The sequence below is a fragment of the Castor canadensis genome, chromosome 9 (genome assembly GCF_047511655.1).
Source record: "Castor canadensis chromosome 9, mCasCan1.hap1v2, whole genome shotgun sequence".
In the NCBI taxonomy this organism is placed as follows: domain Eukaryota; kingdom Metazoa; phylum Chordata; class Mammalia; order Rodentia; family Castoridae; genus Castor; species Castor canadensis.
In genome coordinates, this window is record NC_133394.1 from 153,230,410 (window position 1) to 153,255,028 (window position 24,619).

Consider the following 24,619-nt stretch of genomic DNA (forward strand, 5'->3'; position numbering starts at 1 on the left):
CTTCCAAATGATCTAGGAGGGAAGACATGATTTGACTGCAGATACACAGTGGGTGCCATTCACCATAGCAGAAAGAGGTTCTGTATTACTGATGGTGTGTAGAACTGGAGCACATGGTGAGAATAAACAGAAGGCTGACTTTTAGTGGGCTTTCCTAGGTTTCAGACTTCTCTACTGGCAATGCTGTCCTACTGTCTGCATACAGGCAAGCTAATCCTGCCTGCCTGTGGGGAGCCACTATTGTTGAGTCTTATACAAGGACAGAGCTAGAATGTGACAGGACCTTGACAGAGATATGAAGCAAGGGTCACAAGGTAAGGGACACTGGACTAAAAACACACCAACACAGCTCACAGAGCTGGAGTGAGACTAGCAACTGTTCTAGACTTATGGATCCTAAGATACTACATGGCTTCCTAAAAGACATGGATCGCATACAGGTCCAGACACAAAGCAAACCTTGAGAATGTTTCTTCTGGCAAGCTCTTCATCTGTTTTCCTTCACTGTGTTCTCCCAGTGTTGGATCACTGACCCCATCTCTTAGCCTGTTAATTACTGGACAGGAGACTAAGTATGGAGAGAAGGAGAGCTCCTGAATACGGGAAAGAACAATATCTTCGGTTGACTGGGAAATCAGAACCCTCAGAATGGCGAGGATTCCAGATATCCACAGCTGAACAGTGCTCACAGAGGCCTAAAAGAAAGAAAACATACAACTTACAAAACTAAAGAAAGAAAAGATATTAGAATTTGCCGGCTGCCAGGTTCATGAAATAAAATACCCTCATTTCACCACTACTTCATTTCTCCAGGTGTGTCCCAGGGAAGCAGCACAGCATCAGCTGAGAGGGTGGAAAAAGCAGTTATTAAGCTCTACCACACAGACCAAGGCCGACAGATCTGAGTGGATGGGATGGGTGCATCGGGTGAGACTCACCATTGTGCTTGGAGTGACAAACATACTCCTCAACAGCATATCCACGGGACGGAGGGAGGAGGGGGCCACAATCTCAAACAGAGTATTCAACACCCCAAGGGCTTCGTGAGAGTCAATATGCATCTGTGGAGTTAAGCAACACAAGCACTGCCACATAAGCTGATAATGCCAGTTTCACATACAGTAGGTTCTATATCTCCAGGACACCCCATCAGCATCGCTTCAGTTAAAAGGCGGTTTTCAGTAGTAAACCATGCAAGCTTTCTGGGCAACAATGTATCAGCTGCAGTTTTCTTCTTTTTGTGTGGTACTGGGAATGGAACTCACAAGCTCTCTACCACATGAGCCATGCCCTTAGTCCCAGCTGCATTTTTTTTTAACAGAAATCTTTTCACTTAGATTTTCATTACATAAGTAATACAAACCTTTTGTAAAAGACTGAAAAGCACACCTGGACTTAACCATCAATCAGGGTGCAACCATCCACTGATCCCGTCTCTCTCCACATGCATGAGGGAACATACAAACCCCACACACATGTAGACAATCATACACATGATTTCTTCTTTCTCTTTTGCTTTACCTGGACACCACCCCTACCCTGCCAGTCAGTAATGCATATTAACAAGATGGTCTACATCCCTATCTTAACTTTCTCCCTACATCCTTGGATCCATACACTCACTTTCATACAAGGTTTCGCTTTGTTTTAAAAATAACTGTATTATGAATATTTTAAAAATATATTTTCTCACTTCACAATACAATGGAGATCTCCCAAGGCAACTGGCTGCAAAACCTAATGCTGCTTTAAAAAATGTTTTATTTTATCTTTGAATCAGCACAAAATATAAGGGATTTCACTGTAATTCCATAGATGTGTACAACATAACACGCTACTCTCCTCTCCTCCCTCCCCCGTTCCCTCTAATTGTAAATCTTTTTCCAACTCCCCTCTTCCTGCATTTTAGAACATACTCCTGTTGCAATCTGGCTCTGTCTACTCCTCTGAAATCACATACCAATGTCCTGATGCTGTCAATTCTAGCCAAATTCTCAGTGCACAGTTGACCCCCTCCCTCTCCCAAGAAAGTACTTTCTCACACTTGGTTTTAGGAACCTCACACCTGCCTGCCCCCTGCCCCGCAACCCATCTTGGGCTTCTCTGTATCTCCCTGATGTGAGCTGGACTCAGTGGGCTTGGTGCTGGGGCTTCTCCTCCCCTCTTCAGCATCCTTGGGTCCATCACAATCTCACCCAATCTGAGCTGCTACCTCCTGCCAACCCTCTCTCAACAGTTCCAGACTCACGTCCAAATGCCAAACTCACTCCATTAAACACATCACTCAGACCAGGCTCTGACCTTCTGCAGGGGTTGCTGTTCCCAATCTCCACATCCCACCCACGACACCTCTGTTAGTACTCTGAAGCCACCCTTCATGCCTCTTCTTCATATCCCACAACCAACTACCAGCAAACTCTACTTTAAAAAATAAGGAAAACCCCCAGAAAGCTAAAGATTAAAAAAAAAAAAATACTGAAAAGCAAAAGGAGAAATAAAGGAAACCATGGAAGCACTGTATAAACACCAAAGTGAAACAGAGAACACGATTAATAAAGAGATAAATGAACTCAGGACAAAAATAGACAACATTAAAGAGGAAATGACCCAGGATATGGAAAACCTCAGAAAAAAGAATGAAACAGAATTGGAAAACAAAACAGAAGGTCAATCCAGCAGAATAGAACAAACAGAAGACAGAATCTCAGAACTCGAAGATGAAATGGTAATTAAAGGAAAAACCAAAGAACTATTAATTAAACAACTCAAGACCTGTGAGAAGAACTCACCGACTCCATCAAAAGACCAAACTTGAGAATCATGGGCATCGAAGAAGGAGAAGAGGTGCAAGCAAAAGGAATGCATAATATATTCAACAAAATAATAACAGAAAATTTCCCAAATCTAGAGAAAGATAGTTCCATACAGATGCAAGAGGACTCCAGAACACCAAACAGATCAGATCAAAATAGAACTACCCCACGACATATTATCATTAAAACAACAAGTTCAGAAACTAGGGAAAGAATATTGAAGGCTGTAAGAGAGAAAAAAAAAAATAACATACAAAGGTAAACCCATCAAAATCACAGCAGACTTCTCAACAGAAACATTAACAGCAAGAAGAACATGGGGTGAGATCTTCCGGGCACTGAATGAAAATAACTTCAACCCCAGGATACTCTACCCAGCAAAACTATCATTCAAAATAGATGGAGCAATAAAAGTCTTCCAGGATAAGCAGAAACTGAAACAATATATGAACACAAAGCCACCACTACAAAAGATTCTTCAAAGGATTCTGCACACAGAAAGTGAAACCCAACATAACCATGAAAGGACAGGCAGCACCAAACTACAGGTAAAGAAAAAGCAAGAAAGTAGACAGTAACCTCTACTTAGGTACACACAATCAAACCTTCAAAGAACTAAGACAACTAAATGACAGGAATCACCACTTACCTATCAGTACTAACACTTAATGTTAACGGAGTTAATTAACCCATCAAAAGGCACCATTTGATGAAATGGATTAAAAAGGAAGATCCAACAATTTGTTGCTTACAGGAGACCCATCTGACCGACAGAAATAAACACAGGCTTCGGATGAAAGGCTGGAAGATTTACCAAGCCAATGGCCCCCCGAAAACAGGCAGGAGTAGCAATACTTATCTCTGATAAAGTAGACTTCAAACCTACATTGATCAAACGAGATAAAAAAGGATATTCCATACTAATAAAAGGGGAAATAGACCAAAAGGTAATAATAATTATCAACCCATATGCACCCCATGTCAACACACCCAATTTCATTAAACATACCCTGAAAAATCTAAAAGCATATATTAACTCCAACACAGTGGTTGTGGGAGACTTTAACACCTCATTATCATCAATAGATAGGCCATCCAAACAAAAAATCAAGATCTAAAATATATAATAGTTCAAATGGACCTACTTGATGTCTACAGAACATTTCATCCAACTTCTACACAATATACATTCTTCTCAGCAGCCCATGGAACCGTGTCCAAAATAGATCATATCCTAGGGCACAAAGCAAGCCTCAGCAAATATAAGAAAATAGAAATTATACCATGCATACTATCTGATCACAATGCAATAAAACTAGAACTCAACAACAAAAGTTAAGACAAAAAACATGCAAACAGCTGGAAACTGAGTAACTCATTACTTAATGAACAATGGGTCATTGATGAAATAAAAGAGGAAATTAAAAAGTTCCTGGAAGTCAATGAAAATGAAAACACAACCTACCGGAACCTATGGGACACAGCAAAGGCAGTCCTGAGAGAAAAGTTTATAGCCATGAGTGCATATATTAAAAAGACTGAAAGATCCCAAATCAATAACCTAATGATACATTTCAAACTCAGAAAAATAAGAACAAGCAAATCCCAAAACAAATAGAAGGAGAGAAATAATAAAAATAAGAGCTGAAATCAATGAAATAGAAACCAAAAAACGATACAAAGAATTAATGAAACAAAAAGTTGGTTCTTTGAAAAAATAAACAAGATTGACAGACCCCTGGCAAACCTGACTAAAATGAGGAAAGAAAAAACCCAAATTAGTGTAATCAGGAATGCAAAAGGGGAGATAACAACAAACACCATGGAAGTCCAGGAAATCATCAGAGACTACTTTGAGAACCTATATTCAAATAAATTTGAAAATCTTAAAGAAATGGACAGATTTCTAGATACATATGACCATCCAAAACTGAACCAAGAGGAAATTAATCACCTGAATAGACCTATAACACAAAATGAAATTGAAGCAGCAATTAAGAGTCTCCCCCAAAACAAAAGTCCAGGACCTGATGGATTCTCTGCTGAATTCTATCAGACCTTTAAAGAACTGATACCAACCCTCTTTAAACTGTTCCATGAAATAGAAAGGGAAGGAAAACTGCCAAACACATTTTATGAAGCCAGTATTACACTTATCCCAAAACCAGGCAAGGACACCTCCAAAAAGGAGAACTATAGGCCAATCTCCTTAATGAACATTGATGCAAAAATCCTTAACAAAATAATGGCAAACCCAATTAAACAACACATCAAAAAGATTATTCACCACGACCAAGTAGGCTTCATCCCAGGAATGCAAGAGTGGTTCAACATGTGAAAATCAATAAATGTAATAAACCACATTAACAGAAGCAAAGACAAAAACCAGTTGATCATCTCAATAGATGCAGAAAAAGCCTTTGATAAGATCCAACACCATTTCATGATAAAAGCTCTAAGAAAACTAGGAATAGAAGGAAAGTACCTCAACATTATAAAAGCTATATATGACAAACCTACAGCCAGTATTACACTTAATGAAGAAAAACTGAAACCATTCCCTCTAAAATCAGGAACTAGACAAGGATGCCCACTATCTCCACTCCTATTCAACATAGTACTGGAATTCCTAGCCAGAGCAATTAGGCAAGAAGAAGGAATAAAAGGAATACAAATAGGTAAAGAAACTGTCAAAATATCCCTATTTGCAGACGACATGATCCTATACCTTAAAGACCAAAAAAACTCTACTCAGAAGCTCCTAGACATCATCAATAGCTATAGCAAGGTAGCAGGATATAAAATCAACATAGAAAAATCATTAGCATTTCTATACACTAACAATGAGCAAACTGAAAAAGAATGTATGAAAACAATTCCATTCACAATAGCCTCAAAAAAAATCAAATACCTAGGTGTAAACCTAACAAAAGATGTGAATGACCTCTACAAGAAAAACTATAAACTTCTGAAGAAAGAGATTGAGGAAGACTACAGAAAGTGGAGAGATCGCCCATGCTCATGGATTGGTAGAATCAACATAGTAAAAATGTCGATACTCCCAAAAGTAATCTACATGTTTAATGCAATTCCCATCAAAATTCCAATGACATTCATTAAAGAGATTGAAAAATCTACTGTGAAATTTATATGGAAACACAAGAGGCCACGAATAGCCAAGGCAATACTCAGTCAAAAGAACAATGCTGGAGGTATCACAATACCTGACTTCAAACTATATTACAAAGCAATAACAATAAAAACAGCATGGTACTGGCACAAAAACAGACATGAAGACCAGTGGAACAGAATAGAGGACCCAGATATGAAGCCACACAACTATAACCAACTTGTCTTTGACAAAGGCGCTAAAAATATATGATAGAGAAAAAGCAGCCTCTTCAACAAAAACTACTGGGAAAACTGGTTAGCAGTCTGCAAAAAACTGAAACTAGATCCATGTATATCACCCTATACCAAGATTAACTCAAAATGGATCAAGGATCTTAATATCAGACCATTAACTCTAAAGTTGATACAGGAAAGAGTAGGAAATACTCTGGAGTTAGTAGATATAGGTAAGAACTTTCTCAATGGAACCCCAGCAGCACAGCAACTAAGAGATAGCATAGACAAATGGGACTTCATAAAACTAAAAAGCTTCTGCTCATCAAAAGAAATGGTCTCTAAACTGAAGAGAACACCCACAGAGTGGGAGAAAATATTTGCCAGCTACACATCAGACAAAGGACTGATAACCAGAATATATAGGGAACCTAAAAAACTAAATTCTCCCAAAACTAATAAACCAATAGAGAAATGGGTAAGTGAAATAAACAGAACTTTCTCAAAAGAAGAAATTCAAATGGCCAGAAAACACATGAAAAAATGCTCACCATCTCTAGCAATAAAGGAAATGCAAATTAAAACCACACTAAGATTCCACCTTGCCCCTGTCAGAATAGCCATCATTAGCAACACCAACAACAACAGGTGTTGGCGAAGATGTGGGGAAAAAGGAACCCTCTTACACTGCTGGTGGGAATGTAAACTAGTACAACCACTCTGGAAAAAAATTTGGAGGCTACTTAAAAAGCTAGACATTGATCTACCATTTGATCCAGCAATACCACTCTTGGGGATATACCCAAAAGACTGTCACACAGGTTACTCCAGAGGCACCTGCACACCCACGTTTATTGCAGCACTATTCGCAATAGCCAAGTTATGGAAACAGCCAAGATGCCCCCCACTGACGAATGGATTAAGAAAATGTGGTACCTACACACAATGGAATTTTATGCAGCCATGAAGTAGAACGAAGTGTTATCATTCGCTGGTAAATGGCTGGAATTGGAGAACATCATTCTGAGTGAGGTTAGCCTGGCCCAAAAGACCAAAAATCGTATGTTCTCCCTCATATGTGGACATTAGATCAAGGGCAAACAGAACAAGGGGATTAGACTTTGATCACAAGATAAAAGCAAGAGCACACAAGGGAGATATGAGGATAGGTAAGACACCTAAAAAATTAGCTAGCATTTGTTGCCCATAACGCAGAGAAACTAAAGCAGATACCTTAAAAGCAACTGAGGCCAATAGGAAAAGGGGACCAGGAACTAGAGAAAAGGTGAGATCAAAAAGAATTAACCTAGAAGGTAACACACACGCACAGGAAATTAATGTGAGTCAACTCCCTGTATAGCTATCCTTATCTCAACCAGCAAAAACCCTTGTTCCTTCCTATTATTGCTTATACTCTCTCTATAACAAAATTAGAAATAAGGGCAAAATAGTTTCTGCTGGGTATTGAGGGGGTAGGGGAGGAAAGGGAGGGGGCGGAGTGGGTGGTAAGGGAGGGGGTGGGGGCAGAGGGGAGAAATGACCCAAGCCTTGTATGCACATATGAATAATAAAAGAAAAAAAAAAAAGAATTAACCTAGAAGGTAACACACACGCACAGGAAATTAATGTGAGTCAACTCCCTGTATAGCTATCCTTATCTCAACCAGCAAAACCCTTGTTCCTTCCTATTATTGCGTATACTCTCTCTTCAACAAAATTAGAGATAAGGGCAAAATAGTTTCTGCCGGGTATCGAGGGGGTGGGGAGGAGGGGGAGGGAGTGGAGTGGGTGGTAAGGGAGGGTGTGGGGGCAGGGGGGAGAAATAACCCAAGCATTGTATGCACATATGAGTAAAAAAAAAATACTGGCAGACCAGAATGAAGGAGACAGTATAATAAAACAGATAAGAACCCAAGCTCTGGAGTCAAACTCTTGAGCTGTGTGATGCTGAAGAACCTTGATAACCTCTCTGGGCCTTAGTTTCCTCACTTCTTTGGAGACAATCCCAACCTGAGGTGATTACTGTGGAAATAAAGACATTTACCTGTCCATGATCAGCACTAAGAAGTACTTATCAAAGTATGACTCCATTTTCCAGCCCCCTTTCCCAAGGAGTCCAATATACTTCAAAATACGTCACAATTACTACACGACAGCAAAGCAGAGCTGTGCTGACAAACCTGCTGCTTGGCTAACATGGGCAGGATGATGTCAGCGACCTGCCGAGATAGGCGTTTCCACTTATCTTCATTCTCCTTGTGGCACTGCTGCAGGACTAGGATGAACATCTCCAGCACCTGCAAAAGTGTTTGCATATAATCAGGAAGCCCTCCAGCCCAGGGTGCTTCCCCATTCCTAAAGTCCAGCTCAACTGGAAAACTCTGGGACCTCATCAGAGGAGATCCAAAGTGAGGAGCAAGGAAACCTGCAAAGTCCTCACCCTGACACACTAAAGCAGAAGGAAAAGCAGGGAAAGGCCCAGCAGGCTCCTGCAGGGGGCGTGTGAGCTGCACTATGACCACTCCCAGTCAGTATTATTTCAATGGCATTTATAAATTTCATGATCAGAGAAAAGGCACAAAATGAAAACTAAACTTACGTTAACTTTTGGGAAAACACAAATATAACCTTGACTGCACCAGCCTGTGGATGCCTCACTACTCTCTTATACATTAATTTCTGTGCTCTGTGTGAAGACAATCCACTTCCAAGAATCAAGCAGGACTGAGCATGAGCTTATTAACTATATTTCTAAACAGAGATACTGACAGCCTGGCAAAGGTCTTTAACAGGGTGGCCAGCCAACTGTCTGTGGTTATAAGCAAACTTTTACTGAAACATGGGAATGCCTCTGTGTTCATAATGACCATATATGCTTTTGTACTACAACAGCAGACATGAGTTGTTGCAACTGAGACCATAAGGCCTGCAAAGCTACCCATGCTTATTACCTGGTGGTTTGCAGAAAAGGTTTTCTGATCCCTGGTCTCTAAAGTGTAGCTGCTTGGGCTAGAGGAATGGCTAAAGTGGTAGAGCACCTGCCTAGCAAGCATGAGGCCTGAGTTCAAACCCTAGTACTGCCAAAAATAAATAAATAAAAATAAAATGTAGCTGCTATAAAAAGACACATACTCAGGAACAGACTCTAAAGCCTACCCCAACTGCCACATTCCACAGTTGCTTTCTCTGTTCAAGGGCCACGTACAGCATGTGCGTAGCCACCACCCCTTCACCTCGTGAGTTTTCCAGGTTCATGAGGCTGGGACCTTGCTGGACATGCATAGTTGATACACTCTTCTCCAGGGCACTGCCCTCTGCTGTCCTTGTCAAGTCAGCTGCTTACTCTCACACCACTTTATCATACTTGTACTTTTCATTGTAATCATGGGGCTTAATCATTAGGTATTTAATATTACAAGGATTGATCGAAATAAGAACACATAAGGAGAGTACTGTTTCAATGAGAAAAGTTTTGTAAATCTTTATAACGATTTGAAGAATATCAGAGAAAAAGAACTGACAAAAGAAGTAAGGGATAGGCAATAGTACAAGTTAAAAAACAGGAAAAAAAGATTAAGAGAGCTATTTCTGCACTCGGTTTGCCTCAAAGTATTTTTGAATTCTGGTTCCACCTTGAAGGAAAAAAAACAAAAAACAAAAAAACAGAAATGACCTCAAAGAAAAAGATACTGACACTGTCAAGTTAGGAGCAAATTTTAAAAAGACTTTAAATCATTTCAGATTTGAGATTTCTATAATTTTTTAGAGTTCTACTATTTTGATCAATGTCATCAATTAATTACCCTTGGACCTTGTTTTGAAAAAAGGACCTATGCTACATTTAGTGTCTTGAATGATGTCATAACTGTCATCCAGGCATCAGGCAGCCGCCTGGGGCAGTGCTGGCTTAAAAGAAGCAACTCTACTACATCTCCAATCTTTACTTCTCCCCAGGCCCTAGAGTGCCCAGTGCTGGTACAAAGTGACGCCCACTGTGCAATACACTCAGGACCCCCTATCTCCTACAGAGCCAATGATGTGTCCGGGACTGTCCTCGTGCTTGTCATGCTTTTTCCTCTTACCTGATGGTACTGGATGAGTCTCAACAACATTGACACCACCACCTCCTTCTGGGTTTCAAGCTCTTTCCCTGCATCAGCTTTATTTGTCCCTCTTAACACGAAAAGGTCATGCACTATGGGCTGCAGAGCTGGTATGGCTGTGGGCACAAAGGGCAAGTGAACAGGGCCTTACAACAGCTCCAACATAGTTTCAAGAAATAAAGAAAACCCTAGCCTGCACTTGATTTATGGTAAGGAACGCATTAAGATTACCAATGAGTGCTGGTAGGTTACCATAATACCACTGTGGAATACATAATATATTCCTCAAAACACTGAGTTTTACGAAGGCTTCTAAAAAAAAGAAAACACAATGTAACTTCTGACAAAAGATGACTTGACTTCAAAAGCCAATATCAAAATAATAAAACTTTCCAAACAACCATAATCACAGCATCCCTGATCTCATGCATAATCTACTCAATTTACTTTTTCTGTAGAATACATTTAAGTCATAGTCTTCGACAATTATATTGATTTAAATAAACTTAAGGACTGTTTTAGGTAAAAATCTGGCTCCTTAGATAAAGGATTTTTCTCTAGGTTTTATCTTTGTTCAAAATAGAAGTCAAACTAAATTAAATGGTCTAATAAGACCACATACAAAAAACTATACAAGAAATGACTTTAGTTGGCATAGTGCACACTCTGACCGTGATGAGATCTATATAGACACACACATCCATTCTGACCCCTGCTCACATGCACACACACATTCTCTGACACTTGGTGACAAACATACTCTAACCTTCAGTGACATGTGCACGCACTAATAACATGCCCACAAGGGCACACTGATGACCTTCCTCCAGATGACCAAGCATCCTAGAGAAAGTACAGGGTTTGACTGCCACTGATTCTTGATCCAGACTCTTCAAGTCCAGGAAACCTTAGGTCCCTGTATTTGACACTTTCATTTTCAACTAAATCCTGTGACCTAAACACTATGCATTTAATAATCTGTGCTTCTGCTGAAGTGTGAACTGAGACCAAGCTGATGGCACAGCTAGTGTGAACATGGGAGAGGGCAGCGCAGTCCTTCCTATCAACACTGCTCAGTCTATACTCCCCTGCTGATGCAGTAGCGGAAAAGGCTCTATGTAGCAGTGCCATTCTCACATGTGGGGATTTGCAAGGGTCTTAGAATGCATCCCTATCAAAGGTCAAAAGCCTCTAGATTCCTGGCAAAGGAGCAGTGAGGAGCCTCCAGGGATATGCTAGAAGATCAGTTTTAAAAGTTCAAAGAAACATGTATAATGCATTCTTAAATACACACTACTTCCTGCTACAGGCTGAAGGGGGCTACTTGAGCAGCTGGTCATTTGCTGGGGTTCTCAGCCTTAGGAGGGCACTGTGGTGAGGAGCCAGTGTGCAAGGGAGCTTCAGCTTTCTTAACCAGTTCTGATTAGCTAGCCTTTTACTTACATGTATAGTACACCTGTTTTCAAGCTGTAGATGGATATATAATTTAAAAGCTCGGTTTAATAAACATGTACCCTCTCCCCCCACAAAAAAATCTGGCAAAATAGAAAGCACTGCATTAAGATCCAACTATCCCCTCCAATACTACTGGAAAAGAAACCAAAATTTGATTTATGGGAAGTTGTATTTAAGTTTTTTTGTGTAGAACACTTGCCTAGCATGTGTAAGGCCCTGGATTTGACCTCAAGCCCTGAAAAAGAATATCAAACATATAAATAAAATTATAAAATTAAAAAGCTTGTGTTCCATATGAGTAAATGGGCACTTACATTCAGAATCTACCTGTATCTGCATTATGGCACTGTTTCTTACGCTTTCTTCCTCAGTAGACTGTAAGCTCCTGGAAGGAGGTGCTCTCTACTCTTTTTAAACATCGCTAATGGGAGCACGCATGCACACATCCACACACACCCACACACACCCACACGAAGCACAGGCAGTACAAGCCAGAGTCCACATGGCACAGTTGGAAGTGGGTAGAAGAGGACTAACACTGTCGGGCACATCATGACACTGAAGACACAAGGGAAGGTGTGTCCCGTTACCATGTGTGACAGCTTTCCTCCCACTGGCCATGATGCCATCACACAGCTGAATGATCTTAGGAATTCCAATGATCTGTTTTGAATGGTAGCGCTCATAAGACAGTAACACAAGGAAGAAAAAGATGTTTGGAATAATTGCCTCTGATTCCCTAGAAACAAAAACACCCATTTAGACACTTCTTCTTCAAACAAAGATATAAGAGCAATATAAACAATAACATAACTGAAAACTGACCTCAAGAGACAGCAAGAGTACTGAGGTGAAACAGACTAAGCAACCTAATTCACCCTACACCTATCCCCGGGGGTCCTGGCTCTGCCCATTTGGAGAGCCTGAGAGAGCCTGACTGCAGGGGGAGGGTAAGGCGAGAACAGGGACATTGCGACCTGACAGCATTGAATGTCAAGCAGGTAAAATCTTCCTAGCTCTCTATCTGCCCTTTCACTCTTGAAGAAACAGACTCCAAGGAGAAAAGTACCTTCCTAAAACCATACAATCAAGGTTACACAAAATTAGAGTAAGACCGGGTCTCTAGAACCCAGGAACTCTTAGGACACACTCCTTCAACACAAGGTTTTGCCAACTACTTAAGAATGTCAAAAAATAAAGAACTTTAATTTTCTCTAATAATACTTACAAACCTGTAATAGGCAGTCAGATACCCTAAAGCTTTAACATCTAGCAAGGAAAAGCTGTAGCTATGTAAGTATATTTAACTATTACTTTTATTAAAAACCTTACCTAAAAGTCCTTTCTCCATCAGATGACATGTCATATAGCAATCTATAGTCATAATTAAATGCTTTAAGATGTGAAATGAGAACTGACAACATATATAATTACCAAATACACAACTAATCTAAACAAGTCTTGAGAAAGTTTTTCATTAATTTTTAAGACAAATAAAAATGCCTAGCATGCTAATCAGAATTCCATTAAGGAAAATAAAATAGCCAAGATGTCTAACAATACTTAAAAGTAAATATAAATGCTCTTCATAATCTAAAATTACGTATAAGTATATAACAGAGATAAGAATTCTAAAGTAACAAATGCTATTATTACCTGAACTGGCCTACTTCAATGTATTCAAATTGTTTCAACACAAATCCAATGAACACCTGTAGGTGGGAAAGTAAAAGTCTCATATTAATAACAGGGTTAAAATATGAAATCCAGATTGCTTTTCTTCCTGATTATTTGTATAATTGCTTAACAAGTTTCCTGATAGCAGATAAACTTATTTGTCATCAAGAACTCAAATCCATTCTGAAAGCAGACAGGTAACTGCAGAGCACCTCCAAAAACTTCTTTTAAAAACAAAATGACTAAACCCTATAATCCCAGCACTTGGGAGGCAGAGGCAAGAGGGTCACAAATTTGAGCTATGTAGTGAGATCCCGTCTGAAAGAACTCAAAAAATAAAGTAACAACTTAGCCAGTCCTGATGGTTCATGGCTATAATCCCAGAAACTTGGAAGGCTAAGACAGGAAGAAGGCAAATTCAAGTCCAACCTGGACAACATAGCAAGACCTCTCAAAAAATGAATAAACAATAAAACAAAGAACAAATACAGTAATTAAAAAAAATTGCAGGAACCCCTAGGTATCACTCAAAATCAAAATTGGGGGCACTGTCTCAGGAAGTGACAAACAGAGCATCTGGACTCTATGTAGTCCATGGGATACTCAGATTTTCTTCCTCCCCCCCAGAGCCAAGGGAGCCCAGTGCTGAGCGAGAGAGGGCTGCGCAGCCAGTCTTTTGTCATTTCTGCTTCCATGGGATAGCAATGCTCATCTTGGTGCAAGGTTACACAGCTACCCAGGTGGGAGTCCAGGAAGTGTGGGGCTGGTAGATTAGATTCCTTTCTAAACAGGCAAGCTCACTTTTCAGATTGCTTAAAATTATAGACCATAATCTGTTTTTTAAAAATCTCTGGACTTTGCAATAATGCCCTCAACCCCCCCAAAACCATAAACCTTAAAGTGTATCCTACAATTTAAATTCAAGTTTACTTAGGAGCTTGGGGAGTAGGTGAGTGGATGGGGAAACCTCTGGCTATGTCTGAAAGCTAACCCTACTGGAACATGATACAGACTTGGGGTGCCCACACCTGCTGAGGTCTGCCATGCACCTGACCTTCTGTGTCTGCTAGCTCCATGAAATAGACAAGAGGCACAAACTGATGGGGAAAAAACAAATTAAGGCAGATGGCAATGTCTTTTCAGGGTAATTTTTATTCAATAGGAACAGGTGTTGCGAACACAAGAAAGACTGACAAACCTGATCCGAATCCAGCAGACAGTAATTGACCCGTAGCTGAACCAGTTGCGCCAGTAAATCCAAAACCTGCCTCTGCAGGTGCACAGATGTTGTGGTGGTGTACTGCTTTAAAGCTTTTATAACGAGAGGCTCAAATAAGCGAATGTGATTGTGAATAGCATTCTATGAAAGAAAAAAAGAGTGAGTTACAAGCTTTAGGCAACCAACCTGGGAAGTCTCAAGCTCGGTTTTCTTCCCCAGTATCTAAGCCCCGACATTCCTGCGATGTGGTATCTTGCCACAGCACCATTTACCTTATCTGCACGGTTCTTTGTGACACTTGTGAGGTTTGTCTTCAATTGGGTGGACACTTTCTGAAGTACATCAAACCATCTGACAAATGGGCAAAAAGAGAAACAAAGAGTATCCTTCAATCATCTCCTCTGTCCTCAGCTACACTCCAATTCAAACCAATTTCATGTTCAGGAAAGCAGAACTGGAAAAGTCATTCAGTTGCTGAAGATAATGGGACTCAATTTAGTGTGTGCTGTTTCCTGACAACATCAATTCTGCCACCTGCAGAAGGCTACTCAAGCCTGTGCTATGCTGTTATGGGACCCCAGCTCCTCAGAACAGTCTCTAGGAGGACTTGAGAGAGAAGCAACAGCTCTCTGGTAGATCATTAATCCAGAAGACATCACTGACTTTCTTGGGAAAATACGTTATAGAGTGCTTGAGCCCATGACTCTGAGATCAGCAGAGGCAATACAGTGAAAGCCACCTGAAAACATTTTTTTAAAGGCCATAGCACACGTTCATGGGCACAGAGACTCACTTGCTGATTTCATAGCCCATGGGATTACATCAAGTACTTAAACAGACTTACTCCTGAAAATCGGGAACATATGAATACATCACCAAATAAACCCCAGAACATGAGCACTTCCCTTAACTTTTGACTCTAGTACTTTAATTATAGTTGTTTGGTCCCTAGACTTATAAAAGGAAAAATAAGGATTCTATTACTGCTACTACACAGAATAGGAACTCAAGTCTCTGCTAATAATTACGATAATTTAACACCTTTTACTACCTAGCAAAACCCTGAGTGCAAGCCTCAGTTCTGCCAAAAAAAAAGAAAAAAAAAGAAAAGAAACACCTTTGAGGGCTGGGAATGCAGCTTAATAGTGAAGCTCTTGTCTAGCATATGTGAGAAAGAGGGAAGAAAAGGAGGGAAGAAAAGGGAAGGATGGAGAGAGGGAAGAATGGACTTTCTGTATTCCAGGCATCAAGACAAACATGAATTCAAGGGAAAAGAGACTTTTAGCCATAAAGTTCATAAAACACAAAGTAAAAATACCCAGGATTTTCCTGGACCCTTCAAATACCTCTAAACACTAGTACCACTGTGCCATGTGAAGGTGGTCTTTCATGTTACAGACCTGAGAAATGGTGCAACACACACCACATTACTAGAAAATAACATGTGCTTTCCATACACGAGGACACTACATGTTCCACTTCTTTGCATTACCCATATTTCCTAGGCTTCTTTGACTGCAGTGGACAATTACAGCATCCTGGCCGACTCATTTTTACTTTTAAAACCTTCCCTGCCTGCTCTTTTGTCTTTCTACAACAGCAGCCCCCACCACAAGTCTCACCCTGAGGAGTCATGCTCCTGCTCCACCTGCACCATGCTCCTCAGGCTGGCATCAGCTAGGGCCTGCGTGAAATGGGTGTACGGAGCCATGAAGCAGCAGTGGTACAGCCCTGGCCTCACACTGGAAGAGCCAAGGCGCTGTGCTCGGCCTTGAGACTTGCTGGGGTTGGAAGACAAACCATCAAACTGGGAGGCCAAGTTTGTTCCAAACAGAGTCTTCAATAGCTAGAGTGAAAGGACAGAAGCATCAATACTTAACTTGGTATACATGAGCAACACTTTAAGACTCTCCCTCCCAAGTTGCAAATCCAGCAAAAATTCATAATGGGAAGTTCTTGTGAACCCCTTTCAGTGCCTTGGGAGACCTTGCTGCACAGTGTCACTGGTACATAAGACACAAATTCGGGTTTCCAGATGGTCTAAGTGAGATAGGGCACTCTGAACACAGACCCACAAAAATAGGAAGACAAGGATAAAGCAGCAAGAGTCCAGTGCAGCTTCTGATATCCTGTGCTCCCAACAGTAATGAACCACATCCTCCTGGGGAAGAAGGACAGCCCCTCCAACCATGAAGCAAACAAGAATGTGACCACCCAACCCTTTCTAAACATACCACCAGCACCAGCTTTAAAAGCAAAAGTATCACTTTGTTGCCAAGCCTGGAGAGCTTACCAAAAAGGACAAGAAATAATGCTCTCACCTGCTGAACACAGACAGTCGCCATCATTGGTTCTCGACTAAAGCAGGACTTCAGGTATCCAAGGATCTCTTCAACACACTAGAGAAAGAACAGTAGTATCTTAAACAACTGGCAGACATCCCATTATTCTTAGGAATCCTAGATAGAAATCGGGGATATTTATCCAGCTGTCTGTGAAGACAGCTTCCATTTACATTGTATAAATATCAGAGGAAGGTTTTCAACTTATCTTCTTGAACAGAGCCAGGAAAAATTCTTGAAATCTGGGTAAAATATATGAAAACTGCTTTCTCATGCATTTATACACCCATTCTTTCATTCATTCACTCAATAAATAGATAAGCAAGTATCTACTGTCTACTATGCACACCCAATCCTGCTTTCAGGACATGAGTTCAGGAATGTGTAAAGGAGTCAAAAACCCTGCACTTGTGGAGCACCCCCAGACTTGTTCAGCTGAGCACAATACCTAGTACACTACTGTGCAATTTACAGCAAAGGAGCCCTGGAAATGTCACAGTAATTTGCAACAATGACAAAAATTACTGCATTAATATTACTATTCTTACAAGCTATTTTACCATCATTAAAAGCAATGTCTAGCTGGGATATGGCTCAGTGGTAGAGCCTTTCCTAGGCCCTAGGTTCAATTGCCAGTACTGCAAAGGAAAAACAAATAACAAACAAAATAAAGAAGCAAAAAAATAAAAATAAAAACAAGGTCTAAGGTACTCAATGCCCATTTCAAGAATAAAAAACGAAGATAACCAGGCGTCAGTGACTCACACAAGTGAGGCTGAGATGGGGAGGATCATGGTTCAAGGCCAGCCTGAGACTCCATCTAAACCAACAGCTGGGTGCAATGGCACACATGCACCCTATCATCACAAGCTGGGGGTGGTGGGGTGAGGTGGTAGAGAGACCCCATCTCAACAGAAAAAAAAGCTGGGAATGGTGGTAAATATCCATCATCCCAGCAACTGAAGGAAACTTAAGACATGAGGATTACGGTCCAGGCTTGCCTGGGTAAAAAGCAAGACCCTATCTCTAAAATAAGCAGAACAAAAGGGCTATAGCTACTGCATGGCTCAAGCAGTGGAGCACCTGCCTTGCCTTGCAAGTATGAAGCACCAAGTTAAAACCCCAGTACGACAAAAAGAATAAAGGAAAAAAAGACGACGACGACGAAGACAATAACTCTAAGAACACAGTCAATTCAGGCCTACAGAACCAACAGTACACTCCCATATTGCCACATAACCATGAGCATGGCTACTTAGCTGCTGAAAACCAGCACCAAGCAGTTGAACATGCTTCTCTCCTGTATTAAAGGCAGTGGGCTTCAGCTGATTTCTAATATTCAAGAGCCACACATTTTTAAAGTTCTGATTCACTCAAATTAGACTGTAAATGTTCACGGTGTACTTCTCAGGGCTGAATTTGCTACATGGCACTTTTTGTTTTTCCTCACTTACAGCAAGTAGTATAATAAACACTAACTGAAGGAATTAAAACTAGAGATTTTTTGTCACAACTTGTCTAACAAAGAACCATCTCTCTTAACAAATGTGCACAGAATACTTGTATTGAGAGATCCAGAGTGACGGAATTGAGGCCCAGTTACAGATATTAACATACAATGTATTACATGTTGTACTTAAGGCCAAAATGAGGTAGAGGTACCAGATTTACCCTCCAGCCTGAAACAAGTGAAAAAAGAAATTTTAAAGCAGACAAAAGCACTGAAATCTCAGTTCTCAAAGACACATGACATCAAGTGTACTATTCACCCAACAAACATTCACAGAATGCTACCATTTCCCGGCAACTACTATAGGCACTAAAGAGACATACAGGTAAAATAAAGTGTGTCTGCTGATGCTAAGGGGCAAAGAGAAAAATGAGCAAGGAGGAGAGCAGAAGAGAATATAGAGAGATGCTAGGCAGGATGGCCTCACCAACAAGGTGGAATTTCTCAGGTCTTTATTCTGAGGGGACAATGACCATCAACACAGCAAAACACTATACAGCCATTAAAAATGCCGTGGCTCAAGCAGTAAGAGCGCCAGCCTATCAAGTGTAATGCTCTGAGTTCAAACCCCAGTGCTGCCAAAAAATGACAAGTGCATTTTCACTTGTCTGAAGGAGTGGCTCAAGTGGTAGAGCATCTGCCTTGCAAGTGTAAAGCCCTTAGTTCAAATCCCAGTACCACAAAAAAAAAAAAAAAAAAAAAAAAAAGGAACAAGCAGGGAAGACACACCAGGCATATAATGACTAACAGTGGATAACTTGCATATGTATCAAGATAAGAAGATTCAGAGTACATCCGTACTACCACGTATAGGTTGTTTTCCTTGTCGTTATTCCCTGAACAGTACAGCCTCACAATTCCTTATACGGTACTAGATATTATAAGTCACCTAAAGATGATGTAAAGTGTGCAGACGATGCACAGGCTGCACTGTTTTATATAAGGGATGTAAGTAGTAGCAGATTTTGGCAAGTACATTGGGTGGGTAGATTGCCCGAGAACCAATCCCCAGCAGATACTGAGGGACGACTGCACTGCATTTCACTTGAAGACACATTTGGCTCACTGTGAAATGTATTTTAAATGAAATGTTCTGGTGGAGGGCTGGGGGAGTGGTATGTACAATAAAGTTTTAATAATGGTAGAATTTGAGTGAGTATGTGACATGGCTGTCCAGCACAGAAAACTTTCCTCCATGTTTGAGGATTTTCATTATAAAATGGGGTGAGAGAAGAACATTACTGCACTTATAACAAAGAACATGAGTTCCCCTACTCTGCCACTTCCTAAGGCATGGAAAAGGCCTGTCACCAACCCTTGCTGGTTTTTCCCCTTTCCACTTAAAAAGGTTAAATGAAAAAATAAAGGATTCTGTAAGCAGGTTTTAAAACCAATTTTCTAAAACAAACTAGGTCCTGGAGAGTAGATGGTAACAAAGTAACACACAGAAAGGATGCTTCATGGCTAGGACAAAATGGGTCTCAGGTAATAGACATGAGCATGTGGGTTTGGGGAGCAGTCTTCCAAGCTTAGTGTGGCCGCCTATGTGTCCCTAGAGCACCAGGCCCATCCCAGATGTCCCAGCCCAGGGGTGCCCATGAGATTCAAGGTGAGGAAATGAGAAACAAACCTTTCCGATGTCTTGCAGTGTCGCCAGCTCTAGAATCTGAGAAAGAACATCCAAGGCAGAGCGCAGGAACCCCCCAAACTTTTCAGTATTGTTCTGAAGATCCAAGGTGACCTTGGCAAGGTGGAAGGAGAGAGCACAGGGTTACTGGCACCACTGCAGTCTGGTTATCTACAACAAAGACACAAACGCCGTGTGCTGCGGCGAGAGGCTTCAAGAGTACGGCCCAAGACTCATCATTTGGGTGTGTCTTTTCACTACCAATTTCAGATGTAGTCATTTAGTTTGGTTGCCACAAAATAGTAAGTCAGTCTTAGAATTATTAAGTTAAGTTCAAAGGATTCGGCTTAAGTAAATTTTATAGCAGTTCCTCAATTTATAGACTCAGAGGATAGGGCAGGATCAAAGACACACTGTGTAAGAGGAAGGGTGAGGGGCAATCGCCTATGAAAATAAATACTGGCACAAACATTACAGCAGACAGAAAAGAATCTACCCACCTGTGGGCAAAGGCAGGAGACAGACACAGAAAGGAAAATAAGAGTGGATTTAAGTCCCATGGTGCCCTGGGGTCAACCTGAGTGTGCTTTCTATAAACCAGGGAAAGAAAGAGAGCACTCCACAGCAAGACCACTGGCAATCTGAGGCACGAGATGATGTAACGGCGTCACATCGAGATTCAGAGCCCCTCCAACTGGCACAATGGTCCTTCCTCCCCAAGACAACAGGGAGAAAGACATGGAATTCTGCAAAGTGTAGGCACCCCAGGAAGGTCTGCTTCTAAATTGGGAACAGGAGGTCATGTGGTGAGAACTCAGATGAAACGGGCAGCTTCAGGGCTTGAGGCCGCTCAGGAAATCCCAGGAAACTTGGAAACCAAAGAAGTGAAGCAGGGATCACAAGCCAGGCACTGGTGGCTCACACCTGCAATCCTAGCTACTTGGGAAGCTGAGATGGGGAAAATTGTGATTCCAGGCCAGGCTAATCAAAAAGTTAGCAAGATCCCATCTCAACCAACAGCTGGGTGCAGTGGCACATGCCTGTTACCCTAAGTTAAGCAGGAGGCTGATATCTGCAGGATTGAAAAAAAAGTTCACGAAACTCCATCTCAACAGAAAAAAGCTGGGTGTGGTGACACGCACTTGTCATCCTAGGTATCCAGGGTGGTCCAAACAAAAATTAAGACTCTATATCCCAAATAACCAGAACAAAGAGAGCTGGAAGTGTGGTTCAAGCAGTAGAGCACCTACCTAGCAACTGCGAAGCCCTGAGTTCAAACCCCAGCACCACCATAAAAGAAAAGGGATCACAGAGGAGTTCACAAGGCTATGTATAAACAAACAAATAAATAAGGAAGTATGATGCTAAGTGAGCAGCTTAGCAGAAAGAATGAAAGAAAGGGAGAGATGATGACAAGACACAGAGCAGGACAGGCCAGCCACTCTAAACACACATAAACTAAAGAGTTACGGAGGTGGAACCTGGAAATAAAGGAAGCAGGAGTGCAAGGCACCAGGGAAGTAAAAATTACCCTGGAGACCAAAGTATCAGCAAAGAGAGTGATAAGCAGAGCATGGAAGGTATCGTCTAATTAAAGACAGGTAGAAAAGAAACACCTTCTCGTATGGCATTTCAAATGTACCATCCTCTGCTGTGGGGCTGACAGGAGAAACATGCAGTCAAACAAAGGCTCCAAATCTTTTGTAAAATATGGTTGAAGATTTTTAGCTTTCAAAATTATCAACATACTTCAGAAAAGTAGTTACAAAAGGATAATAAATGGTTTCAAAAAAAAAAACCGTGAAGTAACTATTAGTACAAAGAAAGATGAACATGTAGAGACACATTCATTAAGAAATGAACAAGGGTTATGTGAAATAATCTTTAAAGTTATTTTTAAAATTCTCCAAACTTCATGTGCTTCCGAATAAATAGAAAAGCATCCTGTGCACTGAACTGGCCACCTCCTCATCACAGTTCAACAGGAGCTCACTGAAGGCAATCTCCAGATTCTTTAGAATTAGATAAGCTTATTCTATTGTTTACAGGCAAAAACAGACAAACATGAATATACAGAAAACTCTAAAGAAAAATAGGGGAAATGATCCCCTCAAAAATGGATCATTACACTACTATAACTAAACAATGTGCTTCTAATAAATGAACAAACTGATGTAACAACAAAAAACAATCGGGGCAGAGAAATGGACTATTCAGTAGTGTTGGGGACAAATGGTTAGGAAACTGGAAAAAAAATTAAGTTAAACCCATTCTTAGTAACTAACAAATGGCTGGCATAGAAAATAGGGGGGGGGAAAGAATCAAAGAACTGGAACATACCCTTACAGCAAAGAAGGCCATCCCTCAGAGACCTGTTTGCAAGGAGGGCCCTGGGACCATCTGGTAAAGGATTCCCTACACAGACAGAAAACCTTCCCTAGCTGGTAAGGGGCTCATTATGCTTAGACTAACTGAAACACAAAATATATGCTGAACACCAGCTTTTCTTCTGTGAGTCTGGAATTATGGTTCATGTTGGGCAGACCTGTACTCTGCTGCACTTTGGTGTGTGCCTCACAGAGGAAAAGGGGACAGAAAGCCTGCAGGTGGAGTCTTCCAAACTCCACAGGGACCACAATGCCCTGTAACCTGGTTGTGTGTCCTTAGGACGTGGCTATGGTAAACCCTAGCTGCAAGTACAACTTTGTGCTGAGCCCCAGGAGTCCTTTAGGTGTGTCTCTGAACACGAGGAAGTTTTGGGAAGTCCATAAACAATACCCATAAGGCACAAGAACATTTCTCCAAAGTATCTAGAGGGAGGCTACCATAAACCAAGCAGAAAGACAGACTTAGAAAAACTAACTGTAATCTCTATCTCAAAATGCTAACTTATTTATATGTCTGCATGCACCTGTATTTATGCACACTCTTCAAATCATAGGAAAAATATCAACAACTCATTAGAAGCAAGTACATATGCACACACATTTACAACGAAGCCAGGGTCAGTACCTTATAGTTGGCATGAGTGGCTTTCAAGACATCATGCAATTTGAGGTAGGAGGGGAGATGGTAGAAACTCCCCAATGAAGAGGATTTACTTGCTGTTACAGGCCCTGAGGTATCTGATTGTCGAGAGGCTTTAAAAATACACAAAAAATAAATTTTTAGACGAAATGAAAAAACTTGCTAAGTTTAAACAAAATTATGGCAATGATGATTTTTACAAATTCAAATCACTCCTGATTTTCTGAGGCCTAAAAAAATAACATAAATAATATAAAAACAACAGCATCAGCAGTGTATTCAATTCTCTGGTTTCAGTTGCTTGCTTGCTTTGTAATGTGTCAGTTTGCTGACTGAATCCTTGTTTGTTTTGTAAAAGATCAGCTTGTGATTGAATGCTTGTTTGCTTTGAAAGGTATCAGTTGGGGCTGATGCTATGGCTCAAGCTGCAGAATACCTGCCTAGCAAGTGTGAAGCCCTGAGTTCAAACCCCAGTAATGCCAGAGAGGAAAAATCAAAACAAAATAAAAATCCCTCGAAAGGCATCAGTTTGCTGACTTCATGACCAGAGCCAAGTCCAGAACCTCATCCCACAACCTTTCTGAGCCTAAGGCTACTTGAGGCACATGGTGCTGATCCCTGGCCATATTCATAGACCCATTAAGCAATTAACAGAGTAATGTGAACATGTTTTGAAACTGTAAACATTATCATTAAACTGATACTCAATATACATGGTGAGCACCACGTATAATTAGTCAACTCCAGTTTCAAGAACTTCTGCCTTGGAGGGCTTGGTTTACTTAACTCATCAAGGAGAATACCAGTCATACACTGTGTGCTTGTAAAGTCTGGTGCTTTTAAATAGATAAACCGTGTAGTTGAAAAGAGCACCATTTAAAAAGCCTTAGTATGTTGGTCAAAGGATACAAAAAGTTATTCATGGGAAGAACAAGTTCAAGAAACCTACTATACAACTAACAAGGTATCATTTACTGAAAATCACCAGAGCGCAGATTTTAAGCATTCTCTCCACAAAGAAGGTAAGCATGTGCGCAAAACACATGTTAACTAGCCATTCAACAACTGCACATACTTCACAGTGCTGTGCACTCTAAGACTGAGAGGACAGGCAATGGAGAGTCCCATACAAGGGCAGAGGCCACCTCCTCTTCTCACCCCCACCAGTGCCCACCAAGAGCTGCACAGATGGGGATTCAGTTACTGCTGCCATGCCAAAATTCTGCCTCTTCTGCTGTGCCATTTCCACAGGTACAGAATCCCTTGCCAATGTCTCCTCAAACTCAGGTGACTTGTCTCCACTGCCTTTTTTTATTTTTTTGAGGTAGGAGTGAGACAGGGTCTTGCTCTGTAACCAGGCTGGCCTGGAACTCTCCATCTTCCAGCCTCAGCTTCCTGAGTGCTGGAATGATAGAGGTGTACCACCATACCTGGCTCACCATGTCCAGCTCCCACTATCTCTTGTTAGCTCTTCCAAATGTAAATTTTCCATTTCCTGCTT

The 24,619-nt window shown here is 41.0% G+C and overlaps 1 protein-coding gene across 6 annotated transcripts in view; it reads right to left on the reverse strand.

Moving 5' to 3' along the window:
* The window catches only part of Htt (huntingtin), a 131,759-nt gene that overhangs the window by 47,460 nt on the left and 59,680 nt on the right, over nucleotides 1–24,619 (reverse strand). For all 6 annotated transcript variants that reach the window (XM_074042707.1, XM_074042706.1, XM_074042709.1 and 3 more), the window contains 12 exons: nucleotides 23,104–23,231; nucleotides 20,095–20,205; nucleotides 16,934–17,011; nucleotides 16,235–16,458; nucleotides 14,885–14,963; nucleotides 14,592–14,753; nucleotides 13,373–13,428; nucleotides 12,307–12,455; nucleotides 10,241–10,377; nucleotides 8,339–8,455; nucleotides 939–1,061; nucleotides 460–695 (listed from right to left, as the gene is read on the reverse strand). In XM_074042707.1, the coding sequence (XP_073898808.1) occupies nucleotides 460–695; nucleotides 939–1,061; nucleotides 8,339–8,455; nucleotides 10,241–10,377; nucleotides 12,307–12,455; nucleotides 13,373–13,428; nucleotides 14,592–14,753; nucleotides 14,885–14,963; nucleotides 16,235–16,458; nucleotides 16,934–17,011; nucleotides 20,095–20,205; nucleotides 23,104–23,231 (1,600 nt within the window). The remainder of the gene's footprint in view (nucleotides 1–459; nucleotides 696–938; nucleotides 1,062–8,338; nucleotides 8,456–10,240; nucleotides 10,378–12,306; nucleotides 12,456–13,372; nucleotides 13,429–14,591; nucleotides 14,754–14,884; nucleotides 14,964–16,234; nucleotides 16,459–16,933; nucleotides 17,012–20,094; nucleotides 20,206–23,103; nucleotides 23,232–24,619) is intronic.